The 21089-nt window shown below is 39.0% G+C and overlaps 1 protein-coding gene across 2 annotated transcripts in view; it reads left to right on the top strand.

Moving 5' to 3' along the window:
• Positions 1 to 21089, top strand: part of sorl1 (sortilin-related receptor, L(DLR class) A repeats containing) — a 189525-nt gene that overhangs the window by 165786 nt on the left and 2650 nt on the right. For both annotated transcript variants that reach the window (XM_043676455.1, XM_043676454.1), the window contains exons 39-47: positions 374 to 456; positions 2631 to 2739; positions 3041 to 3225; positions 4170 to 4289; positions 6239 to 6403; positions 7258 to 7432; positions 11338 to 11444; positions 16833 to 17025; positions 19377 to 19583. In XM_043676455.1, the coding sequence (XP_043532390.1) occupies positions 374 to 456; positions 2631 to 2739; positions 3041 to 3225; positions 4170 to 4289; positions 6239 to 6403; positions 7258 to 7432; positions 11338 to 11444; positions 16833 to 17025; positions 19377 to 19583 (1344 nt within the window). The remainder of the gene's footprint in view (positions 1 to 373; positions 457 to 2630; positions 2740 to 3040; positions 3226 to 4169; positions 4290 to 6238; positions 6404 to 7257; positions 7433 to 11337; positions 11445 to 16832; positions 17026 to 19376; positions 19584 to 21089) is intronic.

The following is a 21089-nucleotide window of genomic DNA, read 5'->3' as shown; positions in this document are numbered from 1 at the left end:
CCTGTCATCCAGCTTCAGGTAAGCTTTGACCCTCTGTTACCCGATGCATGCTGGGAGAATGACAGCTACACCTTTTCTGGGAAAAAAAAAGCTCTTTGTTTCTTTAAATTTTATTTCTGAGTTGTATTTTGGGAAAAATATGAATTACTCTAGTGCCAGAAATGAACTTGAACAAAATGAATAAGTCATCTTTATAACTTAAGTCTTCAAATGGCCTAAAATTGCAGTTAATATATTGAAATAATTTATTTTGCTCATGAAACCTTTGTCAATCATGTTTCTGTGAGGAATTCTTAAGGCAATAGGCTAAGCATAGATATCTGCAATTGTTGAAATAGATGTGAATATTGATTTTGCTTTTCTTCTCTAATAGCAATTCCAGTGCCAACAGTTACAGTCGCAAATATAAAGGAAGATGCTATTGACTTGACGTTACAGATGGACACCAATATTAAGGTACAAATTGTGCAGGCGAGATTTTAAGACAAAGTTGCTATCTCTTTTTTTGTTAGGATGAAGTAAATATTCTAACTCCCTTTCAGCAATTGCAATAAAATCCTGCTGAATCAAATTCTAGGGAATGCTCCCACAAATGTTGTGTTACATGGAATTTCCTTAAGGTATAGGAGCAGACTATTCAGCCCATTAGGGCTACTCAGCCATTCAATCATGGTTGATAGATGAGAAGGACCCAAATCACTTACAAAAAAAAAAATCTCTGCCTAAGAAAATGCCAAATGCAAACACTGTAAAGCAGTAGATGTCTTAAACAAGTTTTTATTCACATTTTGCAGTGGTGTGACCTCCTATGAGGCATTGGAAACATCAGGAATGAGCTCCAGCACAATTTTGGAATGATGTATGATGCACCTGCACAAGTTTAGCTAAGCTGGAGTTACTAGGGGAGAATTTTGGTATATCACAGACAGATTTATTGGATTTGCTATTCTGCTGGCAGGGATGGCTGACAGTTTAGACTCAGCTGGAGTTTTACGTCATCTAAATTTGACTTATGACGTATACAGATAAACCATGATCCAGTTAGTGGCAGATTTCATTGGAAGGTTTAATTAAAAATGGCAGTAATGCTGTTTGTTTAGGATCTACTCAGTAGTTAAAACTTTATCTCAACAAGGGTCATTGTGTTTCAGTGTTGTGGTTTACAAGTACTCTATATTATGCTGCTTGTCATAGGTTGAAGTTTCAAACTGCATGCAAGGAGGCAGGTCCTGAATCCACCCCTGCCCGATCAGGAATTGAACCACGTGCTGTTGACACCAATTTGATCCACACTGGCCATCCATCCAGTGGGACCCTACACGAAGCTTGAGATGCAGTTTTGCAGGCTGAAGCTATGGATAGTAAACACTGTCTCTTTATCCCATGACATGTACCTTAAAATTTACTTCTCAACAAGCTTTTGACCACCTGGAAGCTCCAATTTACTTCCATCTCGTGGCTAACCAGAAATCCATCCTGCTGTCTCTGCCTGCCATTCGTGTGGGGAAAGAGAACATGCAACCTGTTTGATGGTATTATGAACACCCCTTCTTGACAATCATATCCTGGAGTGGGACTTGGAATGTGGAGCTTTTGGCTCCGAGGCAAGAAAATTACACCACGCGCAACAAGACCTTAAGAATCAAAAACAGAAATTCTGGAAATGCTCAGCAGGTCTGGCAGCAACCTGAGTTCTAAGGAAGGGACACTCAATCAAAAACGTTAACTTTGATTTCTCTTCACAGATGCTGCCAGACCTGCTGAGCTTTTCCAGCAATTTATTTTTGTTTCTGATTTACTGCATCTGCAGGTCAGTTTTTATTTAAGACCTTAATGTTATATGCATCAATTCTTCTAAACTCCAGAGAATGGAAGCTTATTCTACTTAGCTTTACTCATTATTCCTTCCATCTAAGGAATCACTGTAATTATTGCACAATTCAGAACAAAGTTTAAGCAATTTTTTTCGACCTATACAGGTCTTGGAGTCTTGTGGCGCAATGCTCTGTGCTTTGAGCCAGGAGGCACAAGTTCAAGTCCCACTCACCCTAGATGTATGTCATACCAAACTGGTTGATTCAAAATAACTCTAAGCGGGACTTGTATGTGTAACCTCAATATTTATACACTAGCAAATATGGCTACACATAAAGCGCTTCTCTTTAACAATCTTTACTATAATGTACTTTGAATTATCTGAATGATGCCTTATCGTCTGTTCCATGTCCCCTCTATTTCAAAAAGATTTTGTATTTTTCTCAAGGGTTATAAATAATGAATCTAGCTTCACAATAGGAAGTAAGAAATATTAACTGCTCTATACTTGCTCTTTTTTTCCCTTGCATTTGAATCACCTTGGACATTTGACCTAAATTAAAGTTATGTACATGGATATTATTAATATCCATCCAAACCAGATAATTTAAAGAGGAATAAAAGGTGCCAACAGTGTACTTCTTTTTCAAGTAGTTAAACTTATTTTTCAGAGAGAAATCGAAATTTGGCAGCTGACCACTGGAGTATTTACCATCTATCTGAGTTCCACAGCGTTTTGCATGTTTCTGTTGGATGTAATTTATAGATTAATATTTGAAATGCTATAGTACTTATTTTTTATTTCCCTTTTTCAGGTGGCAAGCTATGTAGTCGATGTGTCATGGACATTTGATACTCATATAAAGGAGAACCGGTCATTGCATGTTGGTGGAGTTCAAAAGGCTGAGCCAATTCACTTACCCAGTACGTATATTATATATTCAAACATGAGGTCACATCAATACAAACAATATCCCATAACACTTTTGATTGCCTATCAGATCTTTGACACAGGGTGAAATTATGTTCAATCTTTATCAGGTGTGATCTAGTTAGCAAAGGCCTACTTAATAAGAAAAAAATTGACACTGTTTCTAATTTATATGGAAAAACGGGAAGACAGTGAAACTGTCAGGGCCTCTTGATTGAATACATGGTTGAACCTTTTAATTAGAGGAGATTGTGTTAACACACTTGTAAATTATAATTCATTTTTATTGTACAGTTTCCAATTTAACTGCTGGTACAAATTATGAGATTTCCACCTGGGCTAGTACTGATGCTGGCGATAGCCCAATCTCTTTTGTACGTATTAAAACGAAAGGAACCAGTCCAGCTCCTCCAAAACTTCAAGCAATTCCAATCAATCAGACTGCTGTGGATTGCTCTTGGAATGGCCCAAAGAATGTGGTGAGTATCTTGTGCTATTCTAGGATTCAGATCTTGTAGATACTTTTGTCAGTACATTGTTTTTATTGACCTTTCAAAAATATACACAGGGTTACTGGAGAAACCTCATAAAAAACCCTTTCTCATGATCCTCTGAAATCATGCAGAACATAAAGACTTTTTGATAAATCTTTGTAAAAGATTAAAAGCTAAAGTCTTGTTGCAGCAGAAATGGTCTTCCAGTTGCTGCCAACCTCATCAAAGTGGAGACCCTGAATAGTCAGTATTGGCAGACCTTTCGAGCATAGAGATGTATTAAATCCTGTGCTCACTGACTACATTTGCTCCTACTTAAGCAATGCCTCAAATTCTCATCTTCTTTTTCAAGTCTCTCCATTGTCTTGCTCCTTTTTATTGTTTCAATCTTCTCCTGCCCTGCAACCCTCAAAGGTATCTGAGCCTAACTAGATCTTAACTAATTCTGTAGCAATCCTATGAAGTGGTTTTGGCCATTCGTGGAAGGTGCAATGTGAATGTGCTGTTATTGTACTCTACTGCAATCAGCTAACTGTGCACATTGGAAATTGAGTCAAGGTTTACTGATCTGTATGACCTGATGGGGCCTTCAGGCATTATGCCAGAGTTGAGGAAATAAAATTCTTTTACATCTGGTAAATATTGATACATGATATGATTTGAAGAAATTATAAATAATTTTAACTATTTAAATTGCCCTTAAAGCTGCCTTTACTAAACCACATTAATTGTTTGCAGACTGTCATGCTTAAATGAAACCCATAACAGCAGAAATTAATTTTAGTCAGAAGCTTAATTAAAATAACGTCACTACTTAGGATATTTGGTTTTACTGTGTCCTCAGTGCAACTTTTGAGTAAGTCTTAGATTCTTTTAACAAATACTTGTACAGAATTTCCTCAACAGTAAACACCTTCTTTTCTCAACAGGTTTATGGAGTTTTCTTTGCTACTTCATTCTTGGAGTTGTACCGAAATCCAAAAAATGTAACATCAAGCATTAACAACCTAACCGTGACTGTGAGCAGTGATGAGCAGTACCTGTTTTTGGTAGATATCCTTTTTTATTGCATGGTATCATTAGTAATCTATTTTAGAAAAAAATTGTGTGATGTGAAACAGTTATCATAGAATCCTACAGTGAGGAAACAGGCCATTTGGCCCAACAGGTCCACACCGACCCTCCGAAGAGTGACCCTCCAAAGAGTAACCCACCCAGATCCATTCCCCTACCCTATTACTCTACAGTTACTTCTGAGTAATGTACCTAACCTACATATCCCTGGACATTATGAGCAATTTAGCATGGCTAAATTCACATAACCTGCACATCTTTCGATTGTGGGAGGAAACCGGAACACCCGGAGGAAACCATTATATAGAAGTCTGATAACGGGGACACTTGATTTGAGAGTTCTGGATCAGTCTCCATGATGCTTACCCTGTGGTCTCTCAAATTGGATTAGATTCTTTCAAATCCACAACAGTTCAGAGACAGATTAGCTATGATGTGAAACAAGTTACACCTGCCAAGTGAACCTGGTGGAAAGAACACAATAAATATGCTCTCTGACTTCTGGCGATCTGCAGGTTTCAGATGTGGCCACAACCTCAGTTCATTAGTTCTTGAAACTCAGCAATAAACTTCAAGAGTTACACGGGGAGGTGTACATGGGCCTGGCAGCAAGGGTTACACGGGGAGGTGTACATGGGCGAGGTGTACATGGGCCTGGCAGCAAGGGTTACACGGGGAGGTGTACATGGGCCTGGCAGCAAGGGTTACATGGAGAGGTGTACACGGGGCTGGCAGCAAAGGTTACACGGGGAGGTGTACATGTGGCTGGCAGCAAAGGTTACACGGGGAGGTGTACATGTGGCTGGCAGCAAGGGTTACATGGGGAGGTGTACATGGGCCTGGCAGCAAGGGTTACATGGGGAGGTGTACATGGGCCTGGCAGCAAGGGTTACATGGGGTGATGTATATGGGGCTGGCAGCAAGGGTTACACGGGGAGGTGTACATGGGCCTGGCAGCAAGGGCTACACAGGGAGGTGTACATGGGCCTGGCAGCAAGGGCTACACGGGGAGATGTACGTGGGCCTGGCGGCAAGGGTTACATGGAGAGGTGTACACGGGGCTGGCAGCAAGGGTTACATGGGGTGATGTATATGGGGCTGGCAGCAAGGGTTACACGGAGAGGTGTACATGGGGCGGGCAGCAAGGGTTACACGGGGAGGTGTTCATGGGGCTGGCAGCAAAGGACAGTCCTTTTGTGAAACTGCAAGGAAAGCTGTCTTTATATCTGATTCTGGTGGTTCAAATATTTCACTGGGTGCTGTCAAACACCTGAAATTACTGACCACATGTGCAGTGCAAAGTGGAGCCAGTCACAGATGGCCTCAAGTAGGCTTCCCTGTTTTTTACCCATACGACAAGCCTAATGTCCTTTTACAGACACAAGCAACGATGGCATTACAGTTGCCTTTGTCTTTGGCACATGTTCCATGCTAAATTAGGAGTATAGCTCCTGAATTTACACTAATAAAGCATTGTACAGAGGGGCCAGTATTGGACTGGGGTGGACAAAGTGAGAAATCACATAATACCAGGTTATAGTCCAACAGGTTTATTTGAAATCTCAAGCTTTCAGAGTGCTGCTCTTTCACCTGCCAAAGGACCAGCACTCTGAAAGCTTGTGATTTCATATAAATCTGTTGGACTATAACCTGATGTCATGTGACATCTGACTAACAAAGCAGGCATTGCACCATCTGACTTTTGCTGTGTTTAATGAATACATTTGAAGGTGTTATGAGAGAGGCAGTTAATGTCCAGATTAATGCCTGTACCTTTGGATTGACTTAGTATCAGTTGAAATGTAGGTTTTCTATTTTATTCTCCTGATTACTTTGATGCAGAAATTTTGATCTGAATTGTGTGTGAACTGTAAGATGTTTGAAATGGAGCGCTTTGACTGAGCTCACTTCTTTTCTCATCGAGGTCCGTATTGTTAACCCATATTTCGGACCACCCTCTGAATACATTGTTGTTAAGATGATTCCTGACAACCGACTACCACCTCGCCACTTGCATGTGGTGAAAGAGGACCAGACGTTTGCTGTACTGAAGTGGCAACCTCCGTATGACCTGCTGAATGAACGTTTAGTGAGTACCTTCACATGGGTGAAATGAGAAGGTTTTTATTTACTTTACGATTGCCTCTGTTCTTTGACCTTTGCACCGAGAAACTGTTGCCTTTGTTTAAAGCTGAGGCACAGGAGAGAAGCCGGCTCAGGGATCCCATGTTTCTTTTCCAAAATGACTTGAGATATTTTACTTTCATTAACAGTATTGTCATATTCTGTAACTTTTTCACATGTTTATATTTGCTAAAGAATATTAGGCTCCTTAAAAATTTCCTGAAGAAGGGCTTATGCCCGAAACGTCGATTCTCCTGTTCCTTGGATGCTGCCTGACCCGCTGCGCTTTTCCAGCAACACATTTTTCAGCTCTGCTCTCCAGCATCTGCAGTCCTCACTTTCTTCTTAAAAACACACTTTATTTGATAAAAGACCAGAAGTGTGCATGAATTGGGTAGAATTTAAAGTTTAAAATGTTTTTGAACTTTGGTGGGATTGTTGGCTTTGGTGTGCTAAAGTGCTGCTAGCATGCAGTGGTTAATTGAGCATGTTGTGATTTGAGACTACTTTGCATAGCAATACAGGTATTTATTAAAAATGACTTACTATTAATAGTGGCATTTTAATGTTGCCCAAGGGGAATGAGTGGTTCCTGGCTCCATATTCAGCCACCACTGTCAGCAGCTGGCGACTTCCCCAGAACAGGAGCTGCCTTCATTCTGTGATGCTATAAATGCCATGTGGATATCCAGCCTTGGAAACTGAGTCTCTTTAAACACTTGTGTTTAACTCCACTTTTTTGTTTTGAAATGTAGTTTCTTACTAGTATAATTAAATCACAAATGCAGTTTACTGATCATATTTGTTTACCTTACCCAGACCTATGCAGTCCTTGTGAAAGATACCATCCGTAAAAGTGAGAAGAACTACAAAGTGAGCTCAACGAACAATACTGTAGAATATATAGTGAAGCAACTGGAACCAGGTGGAAAATACAGTGTTGTCATCAGACTGCTTAACATGAGCAAGGAAGCAACTGTTTCTCTAAACCCAGGTAAGATAAATTGTGGGACCTCTGATTTAACAAAAAATATTTTTAAGGATGGATGATATACTCCCAAGCCCTATGATTGCTATTGAACATTTGTAGGCAATCAAATATCTTAACTGTACCAGTAAAATTTAATGCAGACTTGATAGAGATCTCATTTCTACAGCCAGCATCCTTTGGGCTTTTAAAATAGGTTACATTCAAAAATTTTATTTGGAGTTCTATTATGAGACAGGCAAACTTGGAAGCTTCTTTGAACATAGTATGATCTCACACCTTCTCTCTCAACAACACTGATAATCAGCTAATAAATCAGCGACACTTTTGGCTGAGGGAAAATGTTGACTAGGATGCTGGGAGAATTCTGCCAAATAAGTCCACAAGGTCTTTTAATGTCCACCTCAGCCATCAGCTCAAGCAGATGAGAATTGTTCAAAAAGACAGCACAAAATGCAGACGTAGTGTAGTGGTAGTTTCTTTGTGCTCAGAGGAGGCAATGGCCAGTGGTACTATTGCTGGACTGTCAGTCCGGGGACTCGGGAATGTATTGGGGACCTGGCTTCGAATCCTGCCATGGTAGGAATAAATATCTGGAATTAAGAGTTTAATGATGACCATGAAATCCCATCTGGTTCACTACTGTCTTATAGTGAAGGAAAGTGCCATCCTTACCTGGTCTGGCCTACATGTAACTCCAGACTCACAGCAGTGTGGTTGACTCTTGATTGCTCTCTGGTCAATTAGGGATAGGCAATAAATGCTGGTCTAGTCGGTGACGCCCTTATCCTGTGAATAAATGTTAAAAAAAAAAGTCTTGGACCAGAAAGTGCACTCAACTCTTTGAAGTAGAACTTTAAGGACAGAGTTAAACCAGCAGATGGCGAGTTGACAGATGTTCAGGGTATTGCATGTTTTATACACGTCCCAAGTTCCAATGTTAACAAAGCCTGGTGCCGTCTGGTGGTAGGAACTCAACGCTACAGCTAATAATTATGACTTAATGCAGCTAAAGTGAATTATCTGTATTGCAACATTAGCTACAAGGATTAGTTTGTGTTCTACTTTAGAAGAACACTGTTTAAAAGCTGAAAAGAGGTTTAAAACCACACAAAGTGTACTTCAAAGCGCTTTCTGAAGTAGCAAGTCATAGTCAGACAGCACAGAAACAGAACCTTTGGTCCAACTAGTCCATGCTGACCAAGTTTCCCAAACTAAACTAGTCCCACTTGTCTGCACCTGACCCATATCTGTCTAAATTTTTCCAATTCTTGTACTTGTGGGAATGCCTTTTAAATGTTGGACCTGCACCCATCGCTTCCTCTGGTAGTTCATTCCACACACTAACCACTCTGCTTTTTAAAAGAAATCTGCACCACATTTTTTTTTCAATATTTCTCCTCTCACCTTAAACCTATGCCCCCTAGTTTTGAACTCCCACACTCTATGAAGAAGACCATTGCTATTCACCTTATCTGTGTCCCTCATGATTTTATAAACCTCTAAAACCTCAACTTCTTATGCTTCAGTGAAAAAGATCCCAGCATTTCCAGCCTATTTCTATAAAACATTTCTGCAACATCCTGGTAAATCTTTTATGAAACCTCTGCGGTTTAATAATATCCTTCCTACAACAGGGGGACCATAACCACGCACAGTACTCCAGAAGAAGCCTCACTAACGTCCTGTTCAATGTCAATGTAACGTCCCAACTCCTATACTCCAAAGGTCTGAGCAATATAGCCAAGTGTACTAAACACCTTCTTAACCACCCTGTCTGCCTAACTCCATCTGCCATATCACAGACCATTGACCCAATTAATCAAGATCTCTTTGTGATCTTAGATAACCTTCTTCATTGTCCACTGTATCACCAATTTTAGTATCATCCACAAACTTACAAATTGTGCCTTCTGTATTCTCATCCAAATTGTTCATATAGTTGACAAATGAAACTGGGCCTAATACCAATTCCTGTGGGTCACAGGTCTTCAGTCTGAAAAACAACCCTCCACCACCACCCTCTGTCTCCTACCATCAAGCCAATTTTTTATCCAATTGGCAAACTAATCCTGAATCCCATGTGATCTAACTTTGCTAATTAGTGTACCATATGAAACCTTGTCAAAGGCTTTACTAAAGTCCAAGTAAACAATGTCTACCATTCTGCCCTCCTCAAACTTTTTGATTACTTCCTCAAAAAACTCAATCAAGCTGACTATCCTTAATCAGTCCTTGCCTCTCCAAATGCATGTAAATCCTATCTTTCAGAATCCCCCCTGACAACTTATCCACCACTAAGGCCCACAGGTCTATAGATTCCAGGCTTTTCCTTTCAGCCTTTCTTAAATAAAGGCACAACATTATCCACCCACTAGTCCTCTGACACCTCACCTGTGGTTATAGATGATACAAATACTTCTGCTAGTGAAATAGCAGAACTCAATGCTAACAAATGAGGGCTGTAAGGAACAGCAGTAGGGCTTGGGTTCAGGTTTAGGTTCAGTCTTGTGTGTGCTAAATCTCTGATCTTGGCAGGGCTGACATAGTGGTTGTTACATAGAAGCCAAGGTTTCTTTGCATAGTGGAACATAAAGCAATATCTGCCAAATGCAAAACAATGAACTTTTTAGCTGCTTTAGAGTACTGTTAATAAAGTTCAAGGAACTAATGATTCACCTACTTGTGCGAGTAAATGTTGGGGATGGTAAGAATATTTCGTGTAAAATGCATTGTAGAGGGTAAGATGTCAATTTATAATTTCACCTGAGTAAAGCACGGTGGTGGTAAATGATTTTATTTGGTACTTTGGTAAAGATCTGAATTTTTACAAATCCTTAATAAAATGATACTCTGCCATTTCATATATTTCATCTTGTACTTTAACATTTAGATTAGATTAGATTACTTAGATTACGTACAGTGTGGAAACAGGCCCTTCGGCCCAACAAGTCCACACTGACCCGCCGAAGCACAACCACCCAGACCCATTCCTACATTTACCCCTTCACCTAACACTACAGGCAATTTAGCATGGCCAATTCACCTAACCTGCACATTTTTGGACTATGGGAGGAAACCGGAGCATCCGGAAGAAACCCACGCAGACACTGGGCGAATGTGCAAACTCCACACAGTCAGTCGCCTGAGGTGGGAATTGAACCCAGGTCTCTAGCGCTGTGAGGCAGCAGTGCTAACCACTGTGCCACCCATTTTTCAAGCAACAACAGTGAATGGTCTGGGTGGTTTGCTCTCTTTTTCCCTTTTTCTTTTTCTGTTTTGTGTCAGATGAATACATGCATTCTGCAGATGTGTTTCAGTGAATACAGTTAACATTTTGATAGCTTCCAACTAGTCCTGAGTATAAATTATGATGAGATCCCATTTTTAACCAAATTAGATTTCTTGACAGGTATATCCAAACAATCTTGCATTCTTTGAATTTAATTCCATTCATGATGAACTCATTAGAAAATACTGAGTTTTTCCTCCCTCGGTTTAGAGTGTTACCCTTGTATGCTTTTAAAGCAAAGAACATTTCGATTCTCAGAGGGTTAATTACATGTATGCGTGCAAAAAAAGACTAAACCATTGACAACCTTCAACCCTACTGATCCCACAAAATTCTTGCTAATATTTAGGTTCTGCCAAATTACTTCAAAATCCATGAGTGCATAGCTGAATTTTCCTCGTGTTTATGTGCCACAGGAATGGTGACAATCGCCCAAAGAAATTTGACCAAGATTGTTGCTCAGGGGCCAGACATGCTTGAAAAATGTATCAGGAATGCACTGAACAATGAGTTCTGTCTGTTGGGAGGTTTGCAGGAGGCAGCTGGTGGTATTCTGGTATTTTGATAGCCTGAATAACTCATTGTATCCATATTTTTATTTTGTGTTCTCTTGTGGCAGTTCCTCTGTCAGCACCAGAGTCACTGAAAATCTTACCAGAGAAAGACCACATCCTGCTGTTCTGGAAAAGCCTCAAATTGAAAGAAAAGAACTTCAATGACAGCAGGGTGAGTGTAAAATATGACCAAACATTGCTATTTATATTGAGCCAACTCCATTTTTAATTTGAATTGGAATTATAGAATCATAGAATTTTACAGTATAGAAGGAGGCCATTCAACCTATTATGTGTTTATTAGCTCCCAAAAGAACTACCCAGCCAGTCCCATCCTCCAATCCAATCTCCACAGCCCTCTAAATTCATCACTTTCACATATAAATTCAACTCTCTTTTGAAACCTCCAATGGAATCCACCTTTACCACTCTCCCAGGCAGCACATTCCTAATCCTAACAACTCTGAGTAAAGAAGTTTCTCCTCATCTCACTCCTAACTCTCTTGCTGACATTCTTGAAATTGTGAATCCCTCATTACTGATATACCAACTGGTGGAAACAGAATATCCTTCTCTACTCTGTCAAAATTGTTCATAATCTTGAACACTTCAATAAGGTCACCTCTTACTCTTCTCTGCTCCAAGAAGAATAAGCCTAGTTTTTCTAATTTTTCCTTGTATCTGAAATCCCTCATTCCTTGTATCAATCCAATAAACCTTCTTCTTTGCATCCTTTATAGGGCTTTAACATCCTTCCTTAAATAAAGTTCCCAGAATGAATGCAATACTCCAGATGTGGTCTAACCAATGATTTGCAGAGATGTAGCATCACTTCCTTGCTTTTATACTCAGCATCAAACCGTTCAGGAAAATAAGCCAAGTATGCATGGTCACATTGATAATTTATTCTGGTATGCTTTAAAAAATGTTTTTGCACATTTTCACTCAAATTGATTTGATTTAACATCTGCATTGATGATTTGAATTTTCCAGGAGTACAGAGCAGTTGTGTTTAGGGATGTTCCACTAGTGATAATTTTACAAGATTAGCATGTTTAGTTTTGATTAGCTACTGTCTGAATAAATGTACCCATTAAATCCCACATTAGTGTAAGTTGGGAAAGTGACTGGTGCAGTGAGTTTGCCTTTTTATCCTCTGGAATATGTTAAGATTCAGCCCTTACAAAGAATTGGTAAAATTTTATTTGCACCTGACTTTTGAGCACAGCGTGAATTGCGATTTTCTTGTGTCTGATTGTTGCATGAAAGAACCTTTTTTATTCCAATAAAATATCGAACTATTTTACCGAGTTTTGAGAAGATTTGCAGCTCATGTTGAGGTTTTGGATGTAGGTCTGCTTGCTGAGCTTGGAGGTTCACTTCCTGACATTTTGTTACCTTACTAGGTAACATGCTGAAAATTACTGCTTTCTATTTATATGTTTGGGTTTCTTTGAGTTGGTGATGTTATTTGCTGAGGTGAAATCACTTCCTGTTCCTTTTCTCAGGGGGTGGTAAATGAGGTCTAACTCTGTGTTTGTTGATGGAGTTCCAGTTGGAATGCCATGCTTCTCGGAATTCTCATGTGTGTCTTTGTTTGGCTTGTCCTCTGATGGATGTGTTGTCCCAACCATCCAACCCAAACTCTGGGTCCGCTACGTGGGTGACACCTTTGTCATCACTAAACGAAACAAATTAGAGGAAACCTTCAAGACCATCAATAATATCCTTACTGGCATAAAATTCACTAAAGAGGAGGAAAACAACAACAAACTGCCATTCCTAGATGTTGCAGTAGAGCGAACAGCCAATGGGGAACTTCAAACCAGCGTCTACAGAAAAACAACACATATGGACCAAATATTGAACTACAGAAACAATCATCGCAACACCCACAAACGAAGCTGCATCAGAACATTATTTCAACGAGCCAACACACACTGCAGCACAGAGGAACTACGCAGAGCAGAGGAAAATCACCTATACAGTGTATTCAAAAAGAATGGGTACCCAATGAACACAGGCTGCCAATTTCTCAGCAACAAACCCAAACAAGCAGACAAAACACGTCCAGAAACCCTAGCCACTCTCCCCTACATCAAAGACATCTAGGAAATGACTGCCAAGCTACTCAGACCCCTTGGCATCATGGTAGCCCACAAACCCACCAACACACTAAACCAGCAGCTAATGAACTTGAAATACCCTATACAGACAATGAGCAAAACTAATGTCATTTACAAAATACCGTGCAAGGACTGTAACAAACACCACATTGGACCAACAGGCAGAAAACTAGCCACCAGGATACATGAACACCAACTAGCCACAAAAAGACATGACCCTTTCTCTCTAGTATCCTCACATACCGATAAGAAAGGATACCACTTTGACTGGGACAATACATCCATCCTTGGACAAGCCAAACAAAGACATGCATGAGACTTCCTAGAAGCATGGCATTTCAACCAGAACTCTATCAACAAATACATCGAGTTAGACCCCATCTACCGCTCCCCCCCGCCCTGAGCAATTGAACCGGAAGTGACTTCGCCGGAAATAATATCACCACAGGAAATGGCGTCACCAGCCTAAAGAAACTCAAACATATAAATAGAATGCTTTGCATGAGGCCCACGGAAGATGTTACCTAGTAGGGTAACGAAACATCTGGAAATGAACCTCCAAGCTCAGTGAGCAAACCTACAGCCAAAATCTAACTGTTTCTTTGATGCTCTGTTCCCTAAGAGAATACATAATGAGAATTATCAATTGTCGAATCTATTGCTTTGCCCTGTTATTTTCTAATTAAAATGCCCACAGCCTGCAAACCCTAGCTATTCTGAAGCCAGTCACTGGAGATTGCTGGAACATCTAGAGATGAGGACTTTTTTCCTCCTGTCTCTTTTTGAAGTCCCATCTGCCCACTGTTCCCCAGTGGTGGTACCAAGTTGCTGAAGGATGCAGAGGTACTGCTGAGAAGCAATATGTTGATTTTGATGTACTGTACCTTCAATTGCTGATGAGCTAGCTGAAGAAATACTGTGAATTTTCCATGACATGGAAACTCTCTTTGGATAGGAAACAAAACACCAAAGTGCTAATGCTACACCTCTGTTCAAGAAGGACAGTCAGCAGAGATTTGCAAGAACATCTGAAAAAATGCATATGAGTAGTTTGTGGAAATAAGAATTTATGGACAGACAAAATGAATGGATGTTTTAAATGGCATTTACTAAAGTGCCACGCAGTTGTTCGATAGTTGATAGTGGCACAACATGATAAATGCCAAGTAACTGTTTGGGTGAAAGATGGCATATAGGAGACAGGTTTTAATAATGTCTTAATGACTGCTTCTGGAAATGTTTCCTATCAAATGCAATGAATGAAGTAGTTAAAATTTGGAAAAAAAAAGGAATATTTAAAGCATGTGAAACATGAAAATGGAAATTGACAAAGTGGATAACTCTTTCAGATAGGCTGAATGGCTGCCTTTTATAAAATAATAACATTTCATGGAAATATTCTCCACAACGAGAATTGAATTTTTAAAACATAGAATGAAAGAAGGATGTACTGTTAGTGAATAACATTGGTTTGCAGCACTAAATATTTTTTAAAAAATGAAATCTACTTTGTGTCCTAAATACCATTCAAAACTATTTCCAGATTGGAGCACTTTCTTGCACCTATTTACATATTCACGAGCTTCTTTTTAAACATGCTTCCCCTTGATTCTGCTCCCTGTTGTTTGTTTGTTTTTCTTTCCATCATTTGAAGTCTGATTTCAGTATTCTAATGATACTGATACTACAGCCTAGCCATAGTGTTGCAATGAGGAAGTTCCAGTAAAATTGAACAATGCTGTATTTGAATCTGAAGCCTTTTTCAAAAACATATTTTTCTGTTATCTGTTATCTTCAAATTCTCAAAGTTGGTGCTTTTATTTTTGTCTTCAAGAGTGCCTAAGTTTTATATTAAAGCAACAGTCCTATGTCAATATTTTCCACCGAAAAGTTGCATTCGTCTGCAGTGATACTTGTCTGTTTGCAAGCAGCACATTTTGAGATCCCTCACTCTTTAAATCAGAGTGCCATTTATTTTAATGGACCTGTGATCTGTCTCACTCTCTTAGCTATAAATCTTCTTGCTAACATTCCCCAGTGTTAACAGCTCTGCATGAATCAGTGAATTACATATAGTATAGGATGAGTCAGACTCTTGCATCCGTGTTGCAGAATAACCATTCTCTCAAGGGCATTTCTTCTTTACAATGATTGAATGGAATTCAGCACACTTAATTACTCTTTTGTAAACAGTAATATGCTGGATGACTAAATAAAAGCTTTGTAAAGAAGTGTTTCTGGTTTATAGCTCCCATGAGGTCATTGAGATATTTTATATTTTAGAAGATTTAATGAGTTTCCAAAATAGATTATCTTTTTAAGGGCTGCTTCTCCCTGCTTTCATTGATGCTAATGCAGTGAATGAATGTGAGGAGTGTATCACAGCTAATTGAAGAATCTACTATTCCTCTTCCTGTTGACTGGTGATCATCTAAAAGGGTTAAATCTGACATAAAAACAGTGAAGCGATTCATGAATGATCTGTTTTTCAGTTACTGAGAAACTTACCCAAATAATTTTTTTTAGTAGGGGAGAGAAGAAAAAAGGGTATAAGTTTAAAATAAATTTGTTTTCTCAAACCCAGGAGAGCTGCTAAGCTGATTAGCCAATGCAGTGAATAAAAATTGTTGGAATGTCAGTCTTGTACCTGTTCTTTGCTTTTTTTTGTTGGTTCCCAGTTTGATTTTATCTTTTCTGAAGTACCTAAAATATTATCATAGGCACTTTTCATTTAGAGAATGAAAGTAGTTTGACTGCACATGAATAGTAAATGTTCTCTAATTTATGGAAAGCAGGACCAATCCTACATTTTCTTATTATAATCCATTCTGGGCAATCAGCCTTTTGAGCTATTGAATAACAGTTATCTGTTGCAAAACAGTATCTGTATTGGCACTGATCTAATCTGTGTTTCTAAATGTTTTGCTCGTACTTTATTTGGCTTGTATATATGTGCCCGTAATATAGTTAAATTGGTTATGTTTGTATGATTTCTCATAATGTTTGTTTTTCTTAAAAATCACAGGAATGGCTAAAATTGGTGCTCAAAAATGGAGTTTCATCACAAATATAGGTTGAATGAATCTGCATCGTTGTAGTCTCTATCCTAAATCTGAGCTTTCCTATGTCTGAGACAGACATTCTACATGGGGAACAGAAAAGAGCCTTTTTGTTCTGTTTCCCATCTGCACTATCATAGTGTTTTTAAAGGTGTTTACCTTGGGTGACAAAGCACTAAATTTCACTTCACAATTTTTGTCTGCTCCTGTTCAACGTTTTTGATAGTCTGCAGATTTACAAAAGCCTTTGCTTCTGCGCTTTGGGTAGGAAATCTGTTGATTGCCACGTGAACCTGCAAAATCTCTTGAAGGATGGCACTGAGAGAATGAGAGAAAACACATAACTTAATACTTTGTCCTTTGTTTGACCTCCAGGGATATGAAATCCACATGTTTGATCATGTGACTAATACAACAATATGCCTTGGGAATACAACGGAAAACATCTTTGAGATCTCTGATCTGAAGCCTGGCCATAACTACACATTCACAGTGCAAGCCAGATGTTTGTACAATGGGCAGATTTGTGGTGAACCTGCTTCCCTGCTGTACGATGAACTTGGAAATGGTGAGGTCATGAAAATTTGATAACTAAACCACTGAACCCAAGTATACAGCATTAAACTAATTCTCAGTTAGCCTAGAAGGCAAGAGTCTAATATGCATTTAAAATAATACTTGGCTATGATGCTGTATTTTCCTACACCCAGCCAAGTATGCATTTGGATACTTGAGCATTTGACAGTATTTGCTTTGTTCTTGTACCAGAACATTTAATTGTTATTTCTGTGTAGAATTTTTACTTCAATGCTATGTGTTTTGTGCCCTTTAACACATGAACGTTGGATCTCATTTTGCTCTAAATCGGTGTTCTTAGACTTTTATATGGTCTCCTGTCTAGACTTTGCTGTACAATACTATCTCGTAGTCATGAAGGAAATGTCCTGGTTTTACAGTTATCTTTTTAGTTGCTAGATCTATTTTCAACAAGAAGTCTTAAGGGAATGAAATTTAGTTTTTATGTTCCCATCTGGTTACTTTAGAATTTATTTTAACGTGTACTTTCTAAAAACAAGTTGTCTTTTTATTTCTCTCCACTTAAAAGCACACAAATGCTGAGCAACAATTAACTGAGCCTTTAGAGAGAACAGTAACAAAGTATGTTCCTTTGCCCCCATCTGTGGGTTGTTGATTAGGATTTTAGCCCTAGTAGAGGTTTTTGATTGTATCTCTCATTTTAGTTTAGACTATAGGAATTTTCATTTTCTTTTCAGCAAATTAAAAATGACAGAAGTTTTACTCAACTACACTCCTTACTGCTTTGATCCTAGATAGTTTTGGGTCATAACCTTAATGTTCTGTCTTAAATTCATCAATATCTGTCAGGATTTCCACACTGACCTTCTCTCTTCCACCCTCCTTCCCTGGTCAACCACTCATTTTGATTTTAGGTTTGTTACATTTCACACATCTATTTTGAACTACTGACACAAATGCATACCTCAAATCTTAGTTCAATTAAGTGTTCCCTACATAACTGTGTAACTCATTCCTTGTTTAAACTTCACCCAGGATCTGTTAAATCTTGCTGGCAAGAAAATGTATCATGTTTGATTAAACAGACAGATTCATTGCATCTACGTTGGCTAGTTTTTGCAAAATTGCTTAATGCTGGATCACACATATTCCATTTCTTATTTGGGAAAGCTTTGCAATTTCTACATCCCAAAATTCACTTCGCATTTTGTATATTATTCATACCTTTTGTGATTTGTTGCGTATCTGTTGAAAACCGCACCCCACTAAAGTGAACAATAAAGAACAAAATCCAATTATTATACGTAAGCACATTCCATCGAGCAAAATAGCTCTACTGAGCGCTTCTGTAATGCAGTTTTCTAATTATACAACATAGAGTTTCCGACATTCTAATAACTGTTGGAGTTTCCATATGATAGAAAAGTCAGTTTTTGTCCCTGCATGGAGCTTGGATCACCCTGGTTATTGAGCCTCTGACCTCAATGAATGACTGTAGCCCTTGGGAAACCATGCAAATAGGACATATATTACTCAGCAGGTTGTTCAGTGACCTGGGTGGAGGGTAGAACTGTCCTCTGGCTCATCTGAAGTTGACATTATTTCCAGTGATGCCCCTCAAGACGTATCCATATTGCTTTCATTCAGTTGTCTAAAATGGTTTGATAGTGTTAGGGATTTGACACAATGATGTGATTTAAAGCAAATGGTTAGTGGTTTTGAACTACAAAGTTGGATTATCAAGCCACAAGTGATGTTGACTATCTAATGATGTTTGATTTGAGTCCCTACTAATTGTGTTTTGCATTTATGATTTTCATTCCTTATGATTTATGAACAACTTGTTTAGAATGTTGACTACACAAAACTAGAAAATAATTCCCAAGTTTATACTATAACCCTGGGACAAGAGCATCAGTATAATTAGCAGACAGCACTTGGAAGAAACAGTAGAATTTTATTTTAGGCCACAGTTTAAAAATGTAAATACCCTTTGGTGGTAATCTGCATTTGCTTAATAGACTCAGATGATGTTTTAAACAAAACTAAATTTGAATATCAGGAAATTTGGAAGAACTATTGATTAGCAGTTCGGACAATATGAAGGTGAAAGAGAAGCTGACTTCTTCGGTGTCATCCTTTTTTTTTAAGAATGCAAAGTTCCAGTCAGTAATAACTTGCCTTTTGCTTTCAGCTAGTGACTGACCTGATGACTATTTGTAGAATATCATATTTTACATGTATTCTGTATTTTTACTTCCAATTTGGATCATGTTATTGACTGGTTTTAAAAAATAACTGAAGTCCTTTTCAGGTGAATCTCTAAATTGGAATACCATTTATGACATTTTGTTATTTTGTTTTTTTCTTCCCAAATTACAGATCCATCAGCTTCCAACAATCCCAAATCCACAGATGTAGCGGCTATTGTGGTACCAGTAATGTTCCTGTTGTTGGTGATGTTAGGTGTTGGCTTTATTATGTTATACGTTCGTCATCGAAGGCTCCAGAACAGTTTTACAGCTTTTGCCAATAGTCACTATAATTCTCGGCTAGGATCGGCTGTGTTTTCTTCAGGTGATGAGCTAGGTAAGGATTTTCCCAGTTTAAACGAGTAGATTGCATACATCAAACATCCTAATCGCAGCTATGCACAAAAGTCTACTGATACAAGCTCTTTGGTAATGTGTTCCATGTTTTCCATTGGTATTCTGAGGAGCTGATTGTTGGGGCACTGCTTATAAAGTACTTTTGGATCCTAGAGCATGTGGAAGGTGCTGTTGTTTGCTTTACTTTGCTTTTGTGCCTGCCTTGGTTTAATATTAGCATTTTTGATTCTGTGTACTGTGGGTTCCATCTTTACTCCTAAGGATGCACGTAATCTGTTTTGGAAGTTCCTTCCAGCACTGAGTGAATACTGCACTGTCAGTGGTACTTAAAGATGTCAGTACTGAGATTAGCATAAACTTATTGCAAAAGAATATTAAGAGGTTTTGACACCATTGCTTGCAGAACTCTTGGATTCTCTACAATATCATTCATTTTGACATGAAACCAGGTGATTTCTCAATCCGTTAGAAGCTTTCCAGTTTCATTTCTTGGTTGACATAAATGTTAAGGAGTCAGACTATCTGTGCCTTGAGGTGGTAGAACAAAAATTCATTTGGATTCCTGATTTTAGTTTTCCAATGAATAGACTGGGTCTGTGTACTACCCTGTTGAGAAGAATGAGAGAGCATTCCATAAAATGCTGCAAGGATTAAACAGATTGCCTGCTGAAAGACTGATATCCTTGGTTATAAAAGCCAGAGAGACGAGTTGTAAACTTGGGATGAATGGACATTCATTTAAAATTGACAAGGAGAAGCACTTTGTTCAGATTTTTTTATTTTCTCGCAGAACACGGGTGTAACTCACATTCCTGACTTGGAACTGCATCACCATTCCTTTTACTGTGGCTGGCTTAATCCCAGAACTCCCTCCCTAAGGGCATTGTGGGTCTAACTACAGGACATGGACTGCAGTGATTCAAGAAGGCAGCTCTCCACCACCTTCTCAAGGGACAACTATGGATGGGCAATAAATGCTGGGCTCAGCCAGTGATGCCCTCATCCCATGAGTGAATTTCAAAAAACAATTAGCAAGCTGAGCATTTGCTGCTGATCCTTAATTGCCCTTGAGAAAATAGTGGTGAGATACCTTCTTGAACCGTTACTGACCATCTAATATAAATACACACACAATGCTGTTAGAGGGTCATAACAACCATAATGGAAGAACTATATAGTGCCAGACAGAATAGAGCCTGACTGGTATATAGCTGAGTATATTCAAGGCTGAGACCCTATCTTTGTATTTCCCATGTCTTAACCACCTAGCCTACACGTCCCTGAACACTGTGGGCAATTTCGCATGGCTAGTCCACCTACCCTGCACATCTTGGGACTGTGGGAGGAAACTGGAGAACCTGGAGGAAACCGGTGCAGACGTGAGGAGAATGTGCAAACTCCAAACAGACTATAACCCTGGGACAACAGCACAGGGTTTCTGAGGCCGGAATTGAACCTGGGTTCCTGGTGCTGCAAGGCAGCAGTG

Source organism: Chiloscyllium plagiosum, chromosome 35 (assembly GCF_004010195.1).
Source record: "Chiloscyllium plagiosum isolate BGI_BamShark_2017 chromosome 35, ASM401019v2, whole genome shotgun sequence".
Taxonomy (NCBI): domain Eukaryota; kingdom Metazoa; phylum Chordata; class Chondrichthyes; order Orectolobiformes; family Hemiscylliidae; genus Chiloscyllium; species Chiloscyllium plagiosum.
This window is presented reverse-complemented; position numbering and strand designations above follow the sequence as displayed.